This window comes from Dicentrarchus labrax, unplaced genomic scaffold (genome assembly GCF_905237075.1).
Source record: "Dicentrarchus labrax unplaced genomic scaffold, dlabrax2021, whole genome shotgun sequence".
Lineage (NCBI taxonomy): Eukaryota > Metazoa > Chordata > Actinopteri > Moronidae > Dicentrarchus > Dicentrarchus labrax.
In genome coordinates this window covers 14,318,576-14,338,102 of record NW_026136722.1, presented here as the reverse complement: position 1 = coordinate 14,338,102, position 19,527 = coordinate 14,318,576, and the positions used below count along the sequence as shown (strand labels likewise).

The 19,527-nt window shown below is 41.9% G+C and overlaps 1 protein-coding gene across 2 annotated transcripts; it reads right to left on the bottom strand.

Moving 5' to 3' along the window:
- Positions 1-225: 225 nt before the first annotated feature.
- aclya (ATP citrate lyase a) lies at positions 226-19,312 on the bottom strand. 2 transcript variants are annotated; one of them, XM_051387361.1, is made up of 29 exons: positions 19,161-19,295; positions 18,252-18,509; positions 16,705-16,884; positions 14,908-15,030; positions 12,804-12,866; positions 12,467-12,657; positions 10,346-10,425; positions 9,631-9,761; positions 8,241-8,359; positions 7,535-7,671; positions 7,385-7,446; positions 7,176-7,293; positions 6,889-7,043; positions 5,940-6,033; positions 5,224-5,365; positions 4,903-5,071; positions 4,703-4,807; positions 4,387-4,583; positions 4,229-4,310; positions 4,030-4,140; positions 3,810-3,937; positions 3,567-3,660; positions 3,265-3,419; positions 3,024-3,174; positions 2,796-2,939; positions 2,438-2,551; positions 2,244-2,326; positions 1,932-2,008; positions 226-1,734 (listed from the first exon to the last, which is right to left on the bottom strand). In XM_051387361.1, exons 3-29 carry the CDS (start codon positions 16,861-16,863, stop codon positions 1,640-1,642), a joined length of 3,279 nt encoding a protein of 1,092 aa, XP_051243321.1. In that variant the 5' UTR covers positions 16,864-16,884; positions 18,252-18,509; positions 19,161-19,295; the 3' UTR covers positions 226-1,639. The 2 variants fall into 2 exon arrangements, with proteins under 2 accessions (XP_051243321.1, XP_051243320.1); XM_051387360.1 differs by lacking the exon at positions 18,252-18,509 and having other exon boundaries at positions 19,161-19,312.
- Positions 19,313-19,527: the final 215 nt, after the last annotated feature.

Sequence of the window (19,527 nt, the reverse complement as noted above, 5' to 3'; positions counted from 1 at the left end):
GATCTAACACATTATAGTGTGTCTAAAGTGTGTTTGCATTTAATTTAAAACAGCTGGAGTCTAAAGAGGTAAAAAGGTGTGTGCAGGTATAAAAAAAAATGTCAATTTAGGAAGACACCCAACCCCTACATTAACAATTTAACCTGGACAGAGGTTAGAGAAGATATATATAGATAGATATATTTGAGAAGATAAAATTGTACAAACACACACACACACACAGTATTATTACATTACATTAATTACATTTTATTTTACTCAATTACACAGTTGTCAACATACAACAAATCCACACAGAGGCACATTGAGTTCACATTGAAACAGTTAAAAACATGAACATTGAGACAACACTGGTGAGGTTTCTGGTTGCCCACAGAATTTCTATAGTTTTGTAACATTCACTTACAAGATGACACTGATGATGGCTGCTATACATTTTCTTTTATACCTCATAAATTATGGGGGGGGAAATTTATTAATTTTCTTTAATTTAAAAGAGCAGACTGTCCAACATAGTGACCTGTGAGACTAGTCAACTGTCATATTAATTGGTTGTTAAAAAATGTTAAATCTATTAATGATGTGAAAATATAAAACCTATGATGACATTTATCTGCTAGAAATATTAGCTGGTTTTGTTGAGCTGATGCAGAAATATTCTAATAATAATTATTCAGTTCATTGTAATGGGATTAGTGGGATTTATATTAACAATATCAAGACAGAGTAGATCTTAAAAATATATTTTATCTTTTTGTAGCTAATGTCTCCTAGAAGATCGTATTATAACTGCATCCTGGGGCCATTATCCATTTAAATAACTGGGGAAAGAAAATGCATTCAAATTAAAGATTCCTTTTCTTTATGACGAACTTGACTTCCATTTAGACCCTTTAAGAAAATACTCCCACATTTTCCACCAGCTGAGAACGATTATTTCCCAACACCTGCCAGGAATGACTCATAAAAATGGTCCCAAGTGCCACAGTAAGCAGATCGAAGATTCATTTCCGCCACTGTGTCAAAAACATTAGAGAAAATCAAAACTATAACATTCTTGTACCATTAAATTTTCCACTATGAATACACCTATATATAAATAAAAAGCTCTGATCTACAGTATGTTCTCATATTATAGGCATTATTGCACTATGTGTTCACCCTTTGTAATAAGCTCATGATTCCCAAGTGGCACAATGACGAGAGCTGCACAGAGAAACAACAGTCTGAGGTACAGACACACATGCTTGGTTAATACAACAGTGATGTAATATTTGGGGGTAAATAACAGTGTTTCACTAGCCATGAGAGTGGTGGTGAATAATCCCTCACCTGTATACACAACTCATCTTCAAATCTCCCAAAACACATTGTCAGACCCTGACTTTCTCTGGCTAGAGCTTCACAGTTTAGCAGGTATTTACTAATATTCAGACTGCAGCACTAACAGGTTTCCAAAACTAAAAACATACTCTCTTCTTTTCAATATTTTGTAATTTACAGCTATATTATTAGTAACATCTTCCCTACATTATGCCACTGCTTTGGCGTGACATATCACAGTATGGGCGGGAACTGACAGCTGGGGTGAGGGGATCTGAGGACACAGGGCTGACACTGTCCGGGGTAGTTGCTTTGATTACATGGACATGTGCTCCGGGAGCACATAGGAGATGTCGTCCCAGGGGTGGCGATACAGACCCTGTTTCAGTCTCTTCTGGTCCAGGTAGTGTCCTGAGGAGATACGAAAATGTTGTCACGCGAGGTCGAAGTGTTTGCCATCACACACACACACACACACACACACACACACACACACACACACACACAGACAGACAGACAGACACAGACACACACACACACACACACACACACACACACACACACACACAAACACACACACACACACACGCACAATAGCAGTGACTCACCGATAAATCCCATGCTACGTCCCAGGACAAAGATGCCATTCAGGGCTCCAATTTCCACAAACTCATCAGCTTCATCCCTGTGGTGGACATAGTGGACAGCAAGGATAAGAGTGGCTGCATGCAATGTAGCCTTTATACTACATGTGTGAGTGAAGTGCAGGTGGATGACAACTTGTAGCCCCAGCGTGTCCTCCCACATATTTATTATATCAATGTATAGATGAGCCTTACACTCATTTGCTACATGGGTTCAATATAAAAATGTAACTGTATAAAAGACATTGTACAGATGACCAGAATTTATCAGCTCACCGTGTAAAACCACCACAAGTCCTGAGCAAGTCCACAAAGGCCACACCAATGAAGCCATCCACATTCAGGATCAAATTGGGTTTCTAATACAACAAAATGAACACACGGGGGAAAAAAGGATCATGTTATTTAAAGATGAGGTATGCCAATATTTAGTAAAGGCTGTGAAAGACAGGATGAAGGTATAAACTTACCTTGGATGTGGTGATCTTCTCTACATCCAGAGCGTAGTCCAGCAGCTGCGTGGAGGTGAAGTGCTGCTTCACAAAGTCCTTCAAGATCTGGACTCTCATGTCTGGATTGTTAATCTGGGGAAGAACAGAAAATCCCTTTTCATACAAAATCTTCCTTCTCTAATCAACCTTGTCTTCCTCCATCTCTAGTATATATATATATATATGTCTTTTACATGATTTTTATAGCACCAAAGCAATATTGGCAGTCCTTTTTCCTGTGATATTTATTAAATTAAGCTTTATAAAATAGCTAAACTCTGATTTAAAGATCACACTGCTGTCCACACTGGATACACACAGGAACCATGATACTCACAGACTTCACTCTGTGTCCAATACCCATGATCAGCTTCCCTTCCTTCTTCATCTTGTTGACAAACTCCATGGGCAGCATGCCGCTGTCAAATGCCTTGCTGAACTGCTTTGCTGCAGCATCCAAAGCACCTCCAAAGCGGTCACCCTGAAAAGTGACAAAAACATGCTCATGGTGGTCTTTTGCAGGTCAGTAAATCAAGTACATGAATCACAAGTTTAAGTGTCCTACGATGGTGAGAAGGCCGGAGGTGAGGCTGGAGATGAGATCTTTGCCAGCTCGAGCACAGACAATGGTGTTGTGGGCACCGGAAACAGCAGGGCCGTGATCAGCAGTCACCATCAGGCACATCTCAATGAACTGGCAGGCATACCTCGGCAACCTGCACACAAAGAAAGAAACAGCAATGGTTACGCGGTTCAAGGATTTATCAAGAGTTTGTTTATCACAATTACTGGCTTAAGAAGCTGACCTCCTCTGGAACCAAAGAAGCCCCAGAGTTCCTCCCAGGCCTATTTCTGACTTGAAGACCTCAGTGATGGGCATGCCTGCGTAGATGAGCTCCTGACCCCTCTCGTCACAGATACTGGTCATAAAGGATGCAGGTTTACGGATAAGGCCCAGCTCCTGCAGGGCAAAAAAAAGGGGAACATTTTCACTCCGTGTACTGGTGATCCATTTGTCGTATTTTAAGACAACCCGATTTGCTTTGTTTTGCCCTCATCTGATAGCTTAACACTTGATCATACTGATCTTGTTCGGAGGCATACTCACTCGAGCCCAAGAGTAATCCATCGGCACAGTGGGAGGAGGCATCTCCTCGGCTGGCTGGATAACTCCTTTGGCAACAAGGTCATCATAAACGGATCTGCATGGACGAAAGAGACAGAAGAATGTGAAATTAGCTCAGGAATCATTATGATACAATACTGACAAACACATCAGAAAATGTTGTCGCAAAGAATATTTATGTTGGTGTGATGAACTGAAGGAATAAATATGACAATGTGCACTGACTTGATGTCGTCTCCCAGCTCATCAAAGCTCTTGGGGACGTAGGCACCAGCTTCCTTCAGAGCCTTGTTTTTAGCTACTGCAGTCTCAGATGCCTGGTTAGCGCAGGCTCCTGCATGGCCAAACTGAACCTGGGGAGGGGGGGGCACATGGGTCAGAAATGTCATTAAAACGGTCATTATGGGGCGTGAAATGCACCAGACTCTACACCTTCCCCTCTCACCTCTGAAGAGAACATGGTGGCACAGGTGCCAATACACCAGCACACCACTGGCTTTGTGATCCTGCCCTGTTTAATAGCCTCGCAGATCTTGTACTCCTCTGTGCCTCCAATCTGTGGAAGGCAGAGACAGATCCAGTATGTATTAAGTCAATAACTGCTTAAAGTTGCAGGCACAAGTTTGTATATATTATATCCTCACCTCTCCCAGCACAACAATCATCTTCACCCCGGGACTGTCTTGGTAGCGCAGCACATGGTCAGTAAACACAGAGCCTGGGTATCTGCAGAAGAGTGTAAAATTTCACACTAATCCAAACCCACATGCTCACATACTGCAGATAAACGAAAGTTACATACCTGTCCCCGCCAATGGCCACACCTTCAAAAACACCATCGGTGGTGCGGGAGATTATGTTGTTGAGTTCATTGGACATGCCGCCTGAGCGAGACACGTAGGCCACGCTGCCTGGACGATAGAGCTTGGAGGCAAGGATGTTATCCAGCATGCCTCCTGTGTTCCCGATCTTGAAACAACCCGGCTTGATTCCTCCAACCTGAACAAAACAAAAAACATACAGTGATTTACTGGTCTCCTCAGATAAAATAAAAAAAAAAAAATAAAATAAAAAAAAGAGTAAAATTGTTATCTAACTATAATTAAAGTGAGACTCACGGTTGCTGGTCCAATGATTGTTACACCCTTCTTATCTGCAGTCTTGATGATCTTCCTGGTGTGGGCTTCAGGGATTCCCTCAGCGATGATGGCAATGGTGTGAATCTGAAGGCAATTGAATCGAAAGGCTCAAATTTAGAAGTTTTTTTTCAGTTGTTAAGTACCTTGCAGATGGCACAGGATGAGGGATGTGCATTTACCTGTGGGTACTGCATGGTCTCCATAGTGCTATCAAAGGCTGAACGCAAAGAGGCAAAGCTGATGAGCACGTCCACATCTGGGTGCTTCTTCATGGCGTCACTCATGTTCTTATACACAGGGAGGAGGATCTCTTTATGGCCCCAGTAGAACTTCTGTTTGTGGTCTCCACTGAACGGCAGCCATGCAGAAAAAAGCATTTGTCACTCAGAGAAAGGAGGCCGTTTACTTTTATTACATTAAATGTACAATTAAGATCCATTACACTGACAGCAGAACAAAGTAAACACAAATTAAAGAGGAAGGGCAGAGAGCGCACTTACGTGAACGGGTAGACCATGGCTGCAACAGATGGCTCATCTCTGGAGCAAACATAGTCAAAGTCCAGCATGCCCTGTACTGCCCGGGTCTGCATACCCCACACTATGGACTTGGTGTGCTTGCTGAAGAGGGTAGTTGCCTTGGCTACAGGGAAAGGAAAGCAGTTACAGATAGAAACTGAATACCAAGTCAGTAAAATGTATTTCTTCCTCTCCTTACTGTTACTTTTAGACTTTACAGAAACCATAAAGAAAATAAATATTTAGTTTATTAAATCAATATTTGGTGCACATGATGACAGTGAATGAAGTTAAAAAAAATAATAGCACTGATATGAGGAATAACCAATGTCAATGAGGCATCAATAAGATTAATCAAGTTGACAGATAAATTGATAAAACATTTTTTTTCTACATAAATACAAAAAAAATAAAGATATGTTGATCTTTAAAATGAACTCGATTAGGTGTGTATGTATCTGATCATTTATCAGTACACTGAGTTTGGATTTCCCTCCTGCTGTCCAAAGGGGGGAGCTATAAACCTAAACTCATTCCTGCATGATCACAAGACTTCTACCTATCATGCTGCCCAGCAGTGGACCCATGCATGAAAACACATCAAAGCCTCAGCATTCACAGGGCAAAGATTCCCCTGTGCAATGTGGTGTGTGTGTGTGTGTGTGTGTGTGGGGGGGGTTCTGTGTGTGTTTTCCCACCGATGGGAGCTCCGGTTTTGGCTTTCTTCGCAGGTGAGCTCTCAGCTTTGGCTCTGTTTTCAGAGAAAGAAGCGGTTCTGCTGGATGCTGGGGTCTGGAAATGACAAAAAAAAAAAAAAAAGATTCATCCATTTTTTTATTCTGCGATGCATAGTTGAAAAAGTGTGTGCTAATAAGGACAGCTCTGTTGAGAATTGATCTGCTTTAACAGCAAAAATTGTGGCCTTTTATATTTTAGAGGCCTGATAAAAGGGCAGAGTAGCCTCATTATTTTATACATCATCACCTGCACAAAATGTTACACAGTGAGTCTTAGTGTTCTTGATTTTTCAGGCCATTGGCTACACAAGTAGAGCTCTGTGAGGGATGACTAACTAGATTTGAGTGCTTTAAGCATTAGAGTGAGTTTCATTCATTCAAATAAAAATACATGCTTTTGGTTGACTTATTTTCTAATACTTTATCTGTACTGTTGTATTATACTGCTACATATAGTCCATATACACAAAATACTCTGTCATTTTTCTATCATAAATCTACCACTACATTTGAGGCAAACAGTCAAATACATGCATGAATGTGCACACGTGTGCAGGCACGCACACTCCCTTTGCTGAAAGCCCATGCACTGCACAGTCTTAATGGATGCCTCAGGGTAGTGGCAGTGCGTTACTGACTGTGGTTTCACAACTATGTGAGTGAGAGCAGTGCACAATGCCCTGCAATGCTCTTACACAAAAGAGCCATTGGGCTTCTGATAATCTGCTTCACTAAAAGGAGAAGACAGTAATAACTGAAACAGAGGCTCTGGCATGCAAGTCTTCTGCTCACTCTGCCACTAAACTGCACCACACCATTGGTGGAGCTGATGATGTAAATTCACTGCACAGTGAGCCGACACAACATCATGACAGCCTATTTGTCTCCATGGAGTCAGTATGTGTCATACCGATGTGCTGCCGCTGGAGTTGAGGAGGAAGTTGGCAGTGTGGGCAGCAACAGGAGGCTGGTTGGGGATTGGCCGGTGGCCCAGTGCCATGCCAACTATGGCAGTCATGTGAGTTTCTGTGCCAAAGACATGGATGGGGATCCCAGTGGTCTTGCCTAAGGAGAGCAGGGAGAATCAAATTAAGTGTGGTGTATGAAAATCAGCAGGTGCTTGCAGATAAAAATGCACTCAAGACATACTTTCATACTTCAGAGATAGAAGTATAAATCAGTATATGTGCAACTCACCAACTTCTCCCATCACTCTGAGACCTTCCTGGTAGTTGGGGCCTCCACGGCGGACAAAAATGGTGACCTCATGCTCCTTTAGTGGCACCTGATAGTCTCTGATAGCTCGAACAATCCCCTAGCAAAGACAAAGATATGCTCGGTTGAAAACTTGATATTGAGTACGAAATATTAAGGCTACTTCAAACAAAAAGCATGTGACACTGTACCTTAAATGTTGCTGCAACATTTGTGAAGTTTGCAATGCTTCCCCCGATGATCAAAACCTTTCCTGGAAAACATCATATGATGGAAACATCATTTTAGAAATAAAGACTACTTTGAGCACACAGAAAGTTTCGACAGAGCAGTTTTCCTACCATCAGGGTGTTTCTCTCTGGTCATCAGAGACAGGATAGTCTTGGCGTAGTCATAGGTCTGCTGTTCGCTAGGAGCTCCTGAATACTCCCCATAATTGGCCAGCTCATTGACACCACCCAGGTCACAGATTGTGTCACTAGGAGAATTTTACATTAGTCATCCACACAGAGGAAAAAACAATAGTAACAGCAGCTGTGCATTCTCCCATGCTGGGACAGTCATATCTAGCAGTAGACCAGCTTTCCAGCTCAAACTATGATCAGCACTAAACATTAGTATGCACTCAAACACCATGTCTGCTCTGAATTAATACTCTACTGTAAACAGACACAATAACTTCACAGCGCACAGAGGGAATAATTAGTCATAGCTGATGTGTCTGCATGTCACGCTTTACACCCCCGACAGATGGTGGGAGACTCCGCTCATTCCTCCAGACTCTCAGTAAAATGGCAACACCTAAGAATTGAATTTCTCAGGCAGCTGAACGGGCAGATTCTGAGATACTGCACCACCAGTCTCACTACTGTATCACTGGCACACTCTCCTAATGCTGAACCCAATTATACATAGTATAATCAGTGTAGTGAGGATAAACTCAAGGTACAATCTAAGCAATTAGGAAAAAAAATGGATTATTTCAGATACATGGCTATTGCTGTCTTATTTATTCAGGCTTTGTGCTCTGGCAATGTGACTGGGTACCTGTACACCACTGAGGCACCTCCTCCTGCTACCATGGTCCAGATCCGGCCTCGGGGGTTGAGCAGGGTCAGTTTGAGGCTGGCACCACTCTTTGCATCAAGGTCTGCAATGTAGGCCTCCTACAAAAATCAAGGAAAAGGTCAATGAAGAGGAGAGAGAAAGGTTTTATGACTGCCAGAGAGGGGGAGGGGTGTGTGTGTACGTGTGTATATATAGGTGTGTGTGTGTGTGTGTGTGTGTGTGTGTGTGTGTGTGTGTGTGTGTGTGTGTGTGAGAGTGAGAGAGATTTCAGCCTTAATCAGAGCAGGTTTTGCACAAGCACCTCTCCATTGGCCACAATTCATTACATTCAGTGTTTGCATTGATTCTAAAGAGCTTTTAATTGGAAATATTGTCTAAATATTAAGAGGGATAGTGGATGTGATGTGCATCAGTGGTTGTTTGTGACAGTTGGGGCCACAGCTGGTGGCTGAGAGTAAAAAAAAGCTCCCAATCAAAGCTACCCGCTGTCCCTCATCTCCACTCCAGACTCACAGCAGCCCAATTAGAGTCTGTCTGGTACACAGACAGTCTGTCTCAAATGAGCTCCTACATCCCAAGAATAGGCCAAAAATAGGAAAAAGTACACTTTACAGACTAGTTTATTTTCACCTACATTATCTTTATTCTCTGTCAAGCAGGGGATTTACCTTTCAAACCCCTTAAAACTGAAGCCAAAAGAATACCTCCATAATACAGAAGTTTGATGTCACTATAAGCCTAGTTTCTAAAAACCAGACAAGAAATTCACGACACAAAATCAGAACTTTTCTAACAAAGGATCTCCTACATCTCATGACAGTATACGACGTGACAACATATTGTCTTTATGCACAGGTTTCTGCCCCGACGACCTTTACTTGAGAATATCTCCTGAGGATTTCTCCATACCTCTCCATGATGAGTCATAAAGGCTGATTAACAGATGTGTTGGTGCTGCACTTCCTCATTAATTCAACATAGTGCAGCTGGGACAGAGGCTGCTTCAGAGCAGCAAGTGGCGGGTAATCCCACTGAGAGATCCTCCTTCAGGCTGATAAATTTGAAATTAAAACAATTTACGTCTTATGGAAGGGCACTGCATGAAGCCTACGTCATAGTTTACCCCCCATTCGGAGTAAATTATAAATAACCAAATCCAAATACTGTTATTTACAGTCGGCCTTGGAGATACACACTGAAATGATAGGAAACAGTCCTGAGTTACGTTTAAGATCGGTCATTTGCATCCTACTCAAAACCCCCAGTAAGCTTGTTTGCCTCTTTGGAGAAAAACACCAACTATTAGATGCTGACAGACTGAAATCGGATGCATTGCTACAGTAGCTCTGTCCCTCCAGTCATCCCTCACCTCAGGATAAGCCTCCCTGCCGAAGGGTGGAGGGAACTCAACATCGCCCCACTTGGCCTTGCAGATATAGTCGGCTGTGGCATCGATCTTGGCGGCCATGTCCAGCACGTAAACTCCATCTTTTGTGACCACTGAGAGAAGAGATAAAAAAAAAAAAAACGGTGTTCAGATCTATACCTTAACGTTTACACACACCCACCTACTGAGATTTGCCGTGTTAGCAGAGGGCCTGAGCTTTAAATAGGTCATGGGAGGACCATGCTCGGGCACAGGTGACCACAGCCTTCCTGCTGTCCCTGCAGGAGGTGGAAGGAGAGTGAAGACGGGGAGGAGGTGGTGCGACATCAAAGCAGGGAGAGTCTGTCTCAGCAGCAACGCTACATCCACAGGAACAGCTGCCAGAGGGCATGTACTGGTGCCCAATTACTCCATTATAAACACACGCAGCCTTCATCAAACAGCGAGTGCATACATTATTTAATGTTTTCTTCCCTCAGTGTTAAAAAATGTGGCAGAATCTGCCTCTTGGATTCAACATGATGTTTTATTATGCATTGCTGTTTTCATTCCCAATTTCCTTTTGATGTCACAATTTCATAATCTAACAACATATTTATAAATCTGTGTTGGAATAAAGTGTAGATGCTATTCTGATTCCTTGCGCAAACACAGTACATCGAGGTATTGGGGATTTGAGAAACAACAAACAACCTACCCAGTGGATTGATCTCTAGGTATGTGAAGAACAGGTCCTCATACAGGTTGAAGAGCCCAACAATGAAGCTGGCCAGGACCCTGCAGAAGGGATGACAAAGGATGACATTCAACACATGAAGCTAATCTTTGGATCTGTCGCTGCAGCCCCAGATTGAGTGTCTGGTTAATCATCTTACAATATAAAATAATAAAATCACATAGCTGAAATAATTAGTTGACAAGATAATCAATCTGCTATTGCTAACTATTATTTATTATTATTAATTGGCCAATAATTTGAGTCACTTTTCAAGCTAAATATTTGTTGGAACCAGCCTCTTAAATTTAAGTATATTGTGATCCTCTCTGTTTTATAACATTGTATAAAATGTATGTAAACTGAATACACAAATGCCCATTTAACTTGTAACTTGCTAAACGTTCACAGCATTGCAATGTGAAACTCTTAAATGCATACAGTTTTTATTTCATCATGTTTTTACGTTATATACTGTATATTAAAATATTCTTAATTCCCTGCACAGTTTATTATTGCTTATACATTTTGACTTGACTTAATTATTGATCTGCAAACCACATTTACCTTCCAACAACAACAACAACAAAGTAAAGTTGAAGTCAAATTTAATTCTTAATCACCTCATTCTGGGCTGCGTAATAGAATTTCCCTGTACAATGTATGCCGATGTAAAAAGAGAACAGCATGGCCATGATAAAGTAATTTCCACGTAATTCAAACCATGACAAACTACAGGCAATATCATTGAAGGATTGTTAAAGGCTGAGCTTGACAGGAAACAGTCCACCTGTAAATTAGCTGCAGAGAGCCTTGGTGTAGAGAAGGAAAAATCTAATTTACTCCCTCCTTCACATGTCAAAACAGAGCAGTGAGGGGTGGGGGGTTGCCGGTGGAAGAGGAGGTGGGGGGAGGCACTATTTTGCTCTCCTCTCCTGTCAGTTGTGCAGGCAGCTCTGGGCCTTTGTAACCACGTCAGCCCTGCTGTCAGGACTCTGACTGGCCCATGGGGGAAAACTGTGACCGAAACCCAGAGTGACTCAGCTTCCCATGTCTGCTTCTGACGGGAGGGCAGGAAAACTGGCCAAATGCCGCTCTTGTTTTCAATCCAGAGTGTGAGGAGAAGAGTGTAAGGGGCGAGGAGGCCAACTAGGGTTGGCAAGAGCGATTTCTGGGGCAGCTTTTTCAATGTCAGCCAAGACAGCGAGTCTGGCCAGAACTGCCGTCACAAGAGCACTACCAGAGAGATGGATAGGAGGGGTTGGAGGGGGCGAGCCGCTGTATCGTACCCATCAAAATAAATGGACGTGCTCTGAATGTGGCCGTAGTGTAAAAAAAAGGGCTGGGGGTGGAGGCTGATCGAAGAAAGGCGGACGAGAAGAGGGAGTTTGTCATTTGTCTAATGGAAACACTCCACCCATCTGTCCCCTGCTCCCCCCCCACATTTACTGCCAATATCAAAGTGCTTTCTCATTCTTCATTTGTGTGACGCCTTTGTTTTTCCACTGTTGATCAGGAATTTAATTATGTAAATGGAAAACGCCCAATCTTTTGCCCTTTTTGGGTCTTTTTACAAGCTTAGTTTGATCATCTAAATACCCACAGCTGGAGTTCATTTTTAAGAGCGCTTTCTTTTTTTTTTTTTAGAGTGCACGTTGTTTAGCAGCTACAGGATTACAGTTTCAAAATAAAATAAATTTTTTGTCAGTTTGTCATGCAAATCATGCATTCTCATCTAAACAGTTTCTAAAAGAGATTTGACAATAAACTGCTAATTTAGGGTGTTTGAGAATGTAAGGTAGCATGCTACAAGACATGATGAAAGGCCAAATACACACCAGGTGGACACAATAACAAAAACATTTACAATGAAGCTAATTCTATTAAATATTAAGCTTATTAAAATAATTTGTAGTAGGGAAAGTTATTACAAAACTCTTGGTTTAACTCAAATAGGCCAGGTTTGATGTTTTAGACTCCTTTAAAAAAAAATTTCCCACCTTACCATATAATGGTAATAATAATAATAATTTACTCCATACCATTGAGACAGAAGGTGAAGTTTTGCACACACCCTACAGACACTTTTTCCATGCAACTCACCCTTTCTTGTCGTTGGGGACGTGGGTAAGCAGCTCTTTCTTCACAGAGTCTTCACTGATCTTTTCATCCACCCCAATTAGCAGCTTCTTCGCCTTAGCATCCACATCTCCCACATCCACCCCTCCCTCATGGTGAAACAGCACGTAGTCGCCTTCCCGGGTGGCGTAGATGCACACGTAGAACTCCTCATCCTGAACAATGGACCGTTAAAATGACACAGACGTCAATAAATGTCTCTTTACCGGACGTCTAGTATTATCAATGCTAAATAAAGAATCTAAAGAAAATTGAGGGGTGAATTGGGAGCCACATAGTAGATGTGCAGTGAGTGCTTTACCTGCTTATGGGAGACAAATGGCTCGATGAGGAAGTTCTTCAGAACACCCTTGGCTTTTCCCACCTGAGAATCATCAAGAACATAGTTTTCTTAAGGAGATGAAATACTAGATAAAAAAAACGGTTAGGAGCAAAATGACAAATTAGCACGAAGTCCCATGGGTTAATAAAATATATGCCACTGGTCCTCAGATTGTGGGTGTTTTCATATTCATCCCTCTTACTTATTGTCAGACATACTGCCTGGACTGGTGAGAGGAGGGTGGAAATGATATATCATAATTATTAAATACAAAAAAACAACAACTACAACAACAACAACACAGGGATACCACTTGACTGGACTGACATTTGAAAAGAAATAGGAAATAGGTTGAGAAGAAGGAGAAAGAAAATGCCGTCACATATCCAGACAAAGGCCCGCTAACACAGCCACAGCTCATTCGGTGCGGCCGTCATCGTTCCTCTGTTAAAGGCCAACAGGCAGAAGGTAACCAGGGACTGGCTGAGCGCAGCCAGCCGGAGAGAGCAGGACAAAATAATAAAAGGTCGAGAGGGAGTTGCCATTTTGAGAAGTGCAAAAAAAAAAAAAAAAGGTTGATGATGGGTGGAAAAAAAGCCTATCTGACTGAAAAACCACAAGCAAGCTGAGGCCAATTCAGATACATGAACAGACACCTCTATCGCTGCCTCACAGAGGAAAGAAGCCATTCAAGTTGTGAATGCAATTTTAATATAAAATGATTCACTTGTGATAAAATGATCGCACATAATAAGAAAAACTAATTTAATAAAGTGAACCATTGCAGGAAGCTGCAGCAGAGAACAGCAGCGAGCAATGTGTGAATGACGTACGAATAGAAAGGAAGTAAAGGGACGTGTAAAGTTTAAAAGTGGTACTGCTATCTAATCTAACTTGTTCCTCTAACAGTGCAGCTCTGATCATTTCACTAAGATAAGCTCGCAGCTAACTAAACAAAACAACAGTCAGATAAGACACAACATGCCATGAATCAATATAATAAAACAGCTTTCTTACCTTTCGTAAGGCCAAGACGTTTGAATAAGGTTACGATGCTAGAAGCTCAGTGAGGCACAGAAGTGCTTTGAGCTGAGTTAGTGAGTTAGCATTGCTAACATTTGCTTATTTTTAGCACCAAACCCAAATTACAGCTGAGGCTGATGGGAATAATGTCATTGGTTTTGCAGGTATTTTGGTCATAAATCAAAGTACGGGACACATAGAATCAGTATGCTAGTGGTAATTGTAATTGCTAATTGTTTTTACCTATTATTTCACCGAGATGGTTGCATTGAGTTACTGATTTATTCCACTTTAATGCCCCTAATGACTCCAAAGCAACACAGTTAACAATAGATGTCCACAGCAATTTATCTGTGTAATTACTTCAACTAATTAATTACTTCTACTCTACAGAGGACAATTAAGACAATTACAAGCTGAAACGCCGTCCTGACTTTCCACAGTATATCTGTGGCTTCATTCATTTTCATCTACTGCCACAGGCAGCGGCTGACAGTTTCATCTCATCTGTGAAGAGATACATCTTCCCAATCTCAGTGCCGCAACACGCACACCGACTCTCTTCTTCAATGCTTTATGAGCCACCCTCGCCTCTCCATAACTTGCTTCTTGGTTTATGAGGCAGAGCAACATCTCAGTGGCGCAGTGATGGATGCTCTGTGCTGTGGTTATGCTGACTGGATAGATGGACAGACTGTTTATTCACTAGCAGCATGCGTTCCAGCCGACTGGACTGATTTACTACCGGAGGACTGGTACTGAAAGGCTCAGCAATCGGGGCAGCTGTTTAGGCAAACAGACATCAGGCGAGAGAGAACACACACACACACACACACACACACACAGACACACACCCAGACACACACCCAGACACACACAGACACACACAAAATGCGTCGGTTCTACTCAAGGAAGGAGGGTGAAGGAAAGGGCAACAGGAGGAGGATCTGACCAAAGCACTGGGATAATATTGATCGAAGGAGTGTTCAGCAAAGTGCACACTCTCAAACGGAGTTAATTGGCGGGGAAACATCAGACAGGGAGAGGGTGGATGACGTACTGTCGTCTCTTTCATGAGGCGGGACTTCAGCCACTCTCTGACGCCGTTCAGGTCCAGGTTGACGCCGACCAGGCCCAGCTTCCCTCGCCTCTTGATCAGCTGGTCTGGCTTCACCACCAGCCTCTGGAGGAGGAAAGATGAAAAATGGTCTCTATGTTAGCAGGGCCAACAGACACCTACAGTCTACAGTGCCTTTTATGTCATATTTTATTTGAAGCAAAGCAATCTGACTGAAATACATATTTCAAGGGTGTGAAACTGAAAAAGAAATAAAATAAAGCTATACACGTAGACAGGATTGCTCAAGCTGTTCGGTTGCATGACGATATTATTTACAATATTTCTTTGTTAAAGGCAACCAGTTGATTTATCTATTAAGATTATTCATGTTAAATTCAATTACTTAAATTTCTCTGCTCTTCATTAGTTTTATATAGATTAAACTAGAACTGAAACAATTGTTCAGTTAAAAAAAACACCTAATAATATAAACTACTTTGCCTATCCAGTAATCAGTCAAGTCATTTAATTTGGTGCAACTTCTCAAATGTGAATGTTTGCTAGTTTTATATTATAGTAAACTTTGTATTTTGTAATTTTTCATAGTTTTTTGACAAGTTATGGAGCAACTGATTCAGCGATTAATCAAGAACATGCAGATGAATGGAAGAGGATTGTTAGCTGCAGCCCTAAAAATCAATAGACATGAATTCTGTTTAATGTTTTAAAGTCAATCACAAAGCAGGAATCCAGCACGGAAATGGGTTCCATAACTGCACTTGAAAAATTGTTATTCATGCGCTTCATCTTAATTTCCAACAAGACAGAGCAGATATTTACTCATTTAAGAGTTTATCATTCCATTATAATCCCAAATAATATTTTGTAACCAATATTTTATTAAAGAAAGTGCAGCAGATTGTTGTACATAGTCAGAAAAATAGTACAGGGGGCATTTCCAGTTTTAACAAATAATATTTATCACCTGAAAAATGACGTGAACATCATTTAAGTAGGAATCTCTCATAGATGTAATCTCCCCCCGACGCAAAAGCTAAATTACATCCAGACCCCACTGACTGAGCAAGTCAAAGAAGAGAATGACTTATGACAGCGGACCCATTAGTATCTGGGAGCTCGCCAGTAAGCAAAAGGAAGAGAGGGTGGAGGGTGAAAGTTAATGCAATTTCCTAATCAATTGTACCGCAGCACATATCTCTGTGCATCTGCCCTCCACATCCTCCTCATACCTTCCAGATAAAAACCTTCAACCGTGAGAGAGAGGGCAATGATACTTTATCCTGCAAGATGAGTCACAAAGTAATTCAATTAACTGCCATTACAGCCTGTCTATCTGCTACTGCTTCGCTATGAAGAGCAGTGAGGGTTGATCTGAGAGCAGAGCGATGTGCTGAGTAAGAACTGGAATACTGCCGTGTACCTGGAGAACTGCTTCTGCAGAAAAATCCTACCCTAGCTGAACTCTGACCTCCCCGTCACCAATTAGGAATGAAAGACAAGAGAGCATTTCCTTTAGCACTTCATTTCCACCATGAATGAAACAGAGCTTCTGGACCGCTCTGCTGTCTGTGTTCTCAGCTAAAAGGCACCAAGAGACCACTCTGCTGCCAGCCTAAGTAATTGTCTGCATAAAGAGAAGATCATTTTCCACAAGCTTAAGGGAGACGGTGTTTTAGGAATTTATGGGCTATAAATTTGTGACATAACAAACAAGCTGTTCCCTCAGCTTAAGAAAATCTTACTTCACCCTCCACAAACAATGTTCTCCTGCCTCACCTCTACGAGCAGCCATGGATGGTCTCGCGCCAGTCGCTCAAAGTCTGTCTCTGCCGTCACGTTGACATAGCGGAATCTGTTCTGGACAGCTGCAGATGTGCAGATGTACTTGTAGAGGAACTCCTTTCCCGTCTGCTCGGAGATGGCTTTGGCCGACATGACTGCTTAGGCTAGACTGGCCTGAGAGGAGAGAGGGAGGCCAGACAGAGAGAGATACGCAGATAAGCAGGGAGATGGACGAATACAGAGCAGATCTAGAGACGTGGAGAGATGGATGAATACAGAAACATGTTTTTACAAAACAAAAACACAGCATTTGACATCCTGACGTGCTGTCAGAACAGTCAAGAAATGGTCTGGTAACCAGGTGATTGAAAGACAGCTTTATATGTTGTATTTTCCATGAATTATATATATAAAAAAAACCTGCATGACATGCTGCAATTTAACTGCACCGAATTAGGAGAGACTGCTGGAAAATCAGATTACATACTAACTACAGATTCAGAATCAGTCAGATTGTCTCACGCTGTACCCAGACAGTGAACCCAGTGGAGCTAAATCCAACAGGATTAGCCTCAGTTTGTTTGACCTGCACACTAATGAGATACTAGGCACTGATTTGCCACTCAAACAATCTGATTGCTTCTGGAGCTAGAGTGGAGAGCGTGCAGAGCTGGTCTCCAGCCACCAGCATACAAGTGCATGAAAAAAATAATCCTTGTAAGTGACCGACTAATCTGATGTGACCAATTATTAGCAGCACTAGAAAACAGCATAGACACAGCCAGGTATAAGAAATAGATTTATTTTGGTGCATTAACCGGACTGACTGTCAAGGAAGTAAAAGGAGAAATTTGATAACTTGTAATAGCATCTATAAATTTTACAGCCAAGGGGAGGAGTTGTGACCTTTACACTTTGGCCATAATCTCAATGAGGTCATCTCCTACGTGACCAACACACACAGTTTACGACTTTCTAAAAACAGTGATATTTAATCTTTTATCCCTACGACAGAATGCACCATTACTGCTTTTATTAGCACCTGACCAAAGCCACGTAGAAAAGGTGTGTCCCTCCAACGAGAACTCTCATATAAAATCGACTCCGTCTTTTCATTATACGGCGGTTTCTTTATCTTTTCTAAAGGAGACACGACGTGGAATCATTACACTGTAATTTAGATTTACATCACAACAGCTAAAATCCTATTTCTTTCACTGATGCCTGATGTTTGACATTCCCTTTAAACACAAGAGCAAACACCATTAATGCCCCTTACAGGCCAATATTAAACTCCACGCGGAAATCTTGCAGCTTGTCGTCGCCCTGTCTGATGAGCAAGAATATACTGTACATCTTGCCGGCTTTTGCTCTGACCCAAAGTGTTTTGATCTATTGGTGGATTCAAACTTACCACAATGCCCTTATAAATGTAGTTAATTAAGGGTGTAAAATACCAAGGCTTTCACAAATTCTCCATATTTCCTAAATCAAAGCTTAACAACCACTGTGCATCGTGTAACCTTGCTGGGATGATGTACCTGCTCTGTCTGTATCTTCTTTGTGGTTCATTAGGCTAAAAGCCCTGATGTTGGCTCAAACAGGACTCCCTGCTCCAGGCTGCGGCCCTGGCAGCCATTCCTTAAATGGATTAATGGGACCGTCATGGACCTTTCTCACTATTGATCATTGATGTCCCTGAGTCACCACGGCGCTTCTTCCACCGGGCCAGGCAAACACGGTTTATCCAAAACTCGTCCAGGTTTCCATATATCATCCACTTTCTCTGAGTAAGTGACCTGCCAGAGGTGTTAAATATCACCATTACAACAGCAATAACACTGGTTCAGATGACGCACAGTAACAGGGGATGATGGATTTGCTGGAGGGAGGCAAAATCAGGCACAAATTTAAAATCACTAAATTAAAATCAGACAGTGAAGTAACAAAAATGCCATAAAAGATGGAAGTTGCAGCTCCATATTCACTTTTAACTGACCTACTAACTTCCAGAATAAAAACATGCCTGACTTTGCAGAAGGTATTAAGTCATAGATCCCTGAGAGAACCCAACTCATTCATTCACAAACCGGTCAGACAGCAATTCAATTTTTTTTTGCAAATATCCTCTCCACTATTCTGAGGAAACTTTCAGTGAGAACTCAAACTTCTTGATAACCACCTTCTAGCAAGAGTTCAGGTTGAATACTGGTTGTGGTGGACTGAGCAGTTCAACTTGTTTTATATTTTTTGACACACACACACACACACACACACACACACACACACACACACACACACACACACACACACACACACACACACAGAGAGAGAGAGAGAGAGAGAGAGAGAGAGAGAGAGAGAGAGAGAGAGAAAGACAGAGAGACTGAGAAATAAGCAGCAAAAAAAAAAAAAGTAAACACATATTTTAAAAACAATAAGTAATTTACCTTGTTTAGTTGTTTTTTCTTGCTTTAGCGGCTCTGGAAGTGTGTTGTAGTTGGATGTGTGCTTGTTCTCGGCCCCGCTGCTCCACTACTGCCGTCTATGGGAACCAGAGGTGCCGGAGAGTGGGGCTTCCTGTGAGTTTTGTCTCCATCGCCCATCTGCCGATAGGCTTGGCTCATGTTTCCTGGGCTCCTATTGGCTCATTCCACACCATGCTCTTTTGCTGCCTTCACAGACAGTAGGAATAATTGGCACCACGCGATGCGAGGCACACAAACTGAGGGGCAAATATGTATATATTTTTTTATATATAGAGATCAGATTTAATTATCTGTATGCTTAGAAGACGTATCATTATGTGCAGAATTG

What these genes read in the sequence shown, in the direction of transcription:
- aclya (XM_051387360.1), bottom strand. Translation starts at nt 16,863, where the DNA reads ATGTCGGCCAAAGCCATCTCCGAGCAGACGGGAAAGGAGTTCCTCTAC. An exon ending in ATGTTGCAGCAACATTTAAG is followed by an intron (nt 7,294 to 7,384) that starts GTACAGTGTCAC and finishes TGTCTTTGCTAG; the next exon opens with GGGATTGTTCGAGCTATCAG. An exon ending in CTTCTTTGGTTCCAGAGGAG is followed by an intron (nt 3,175 to 3,264) that starts GTCAGCTTCTTA and finishes CTTTGTGTGCAG; the next exon opens with GTTGCCGAGGTATGCCTGCC.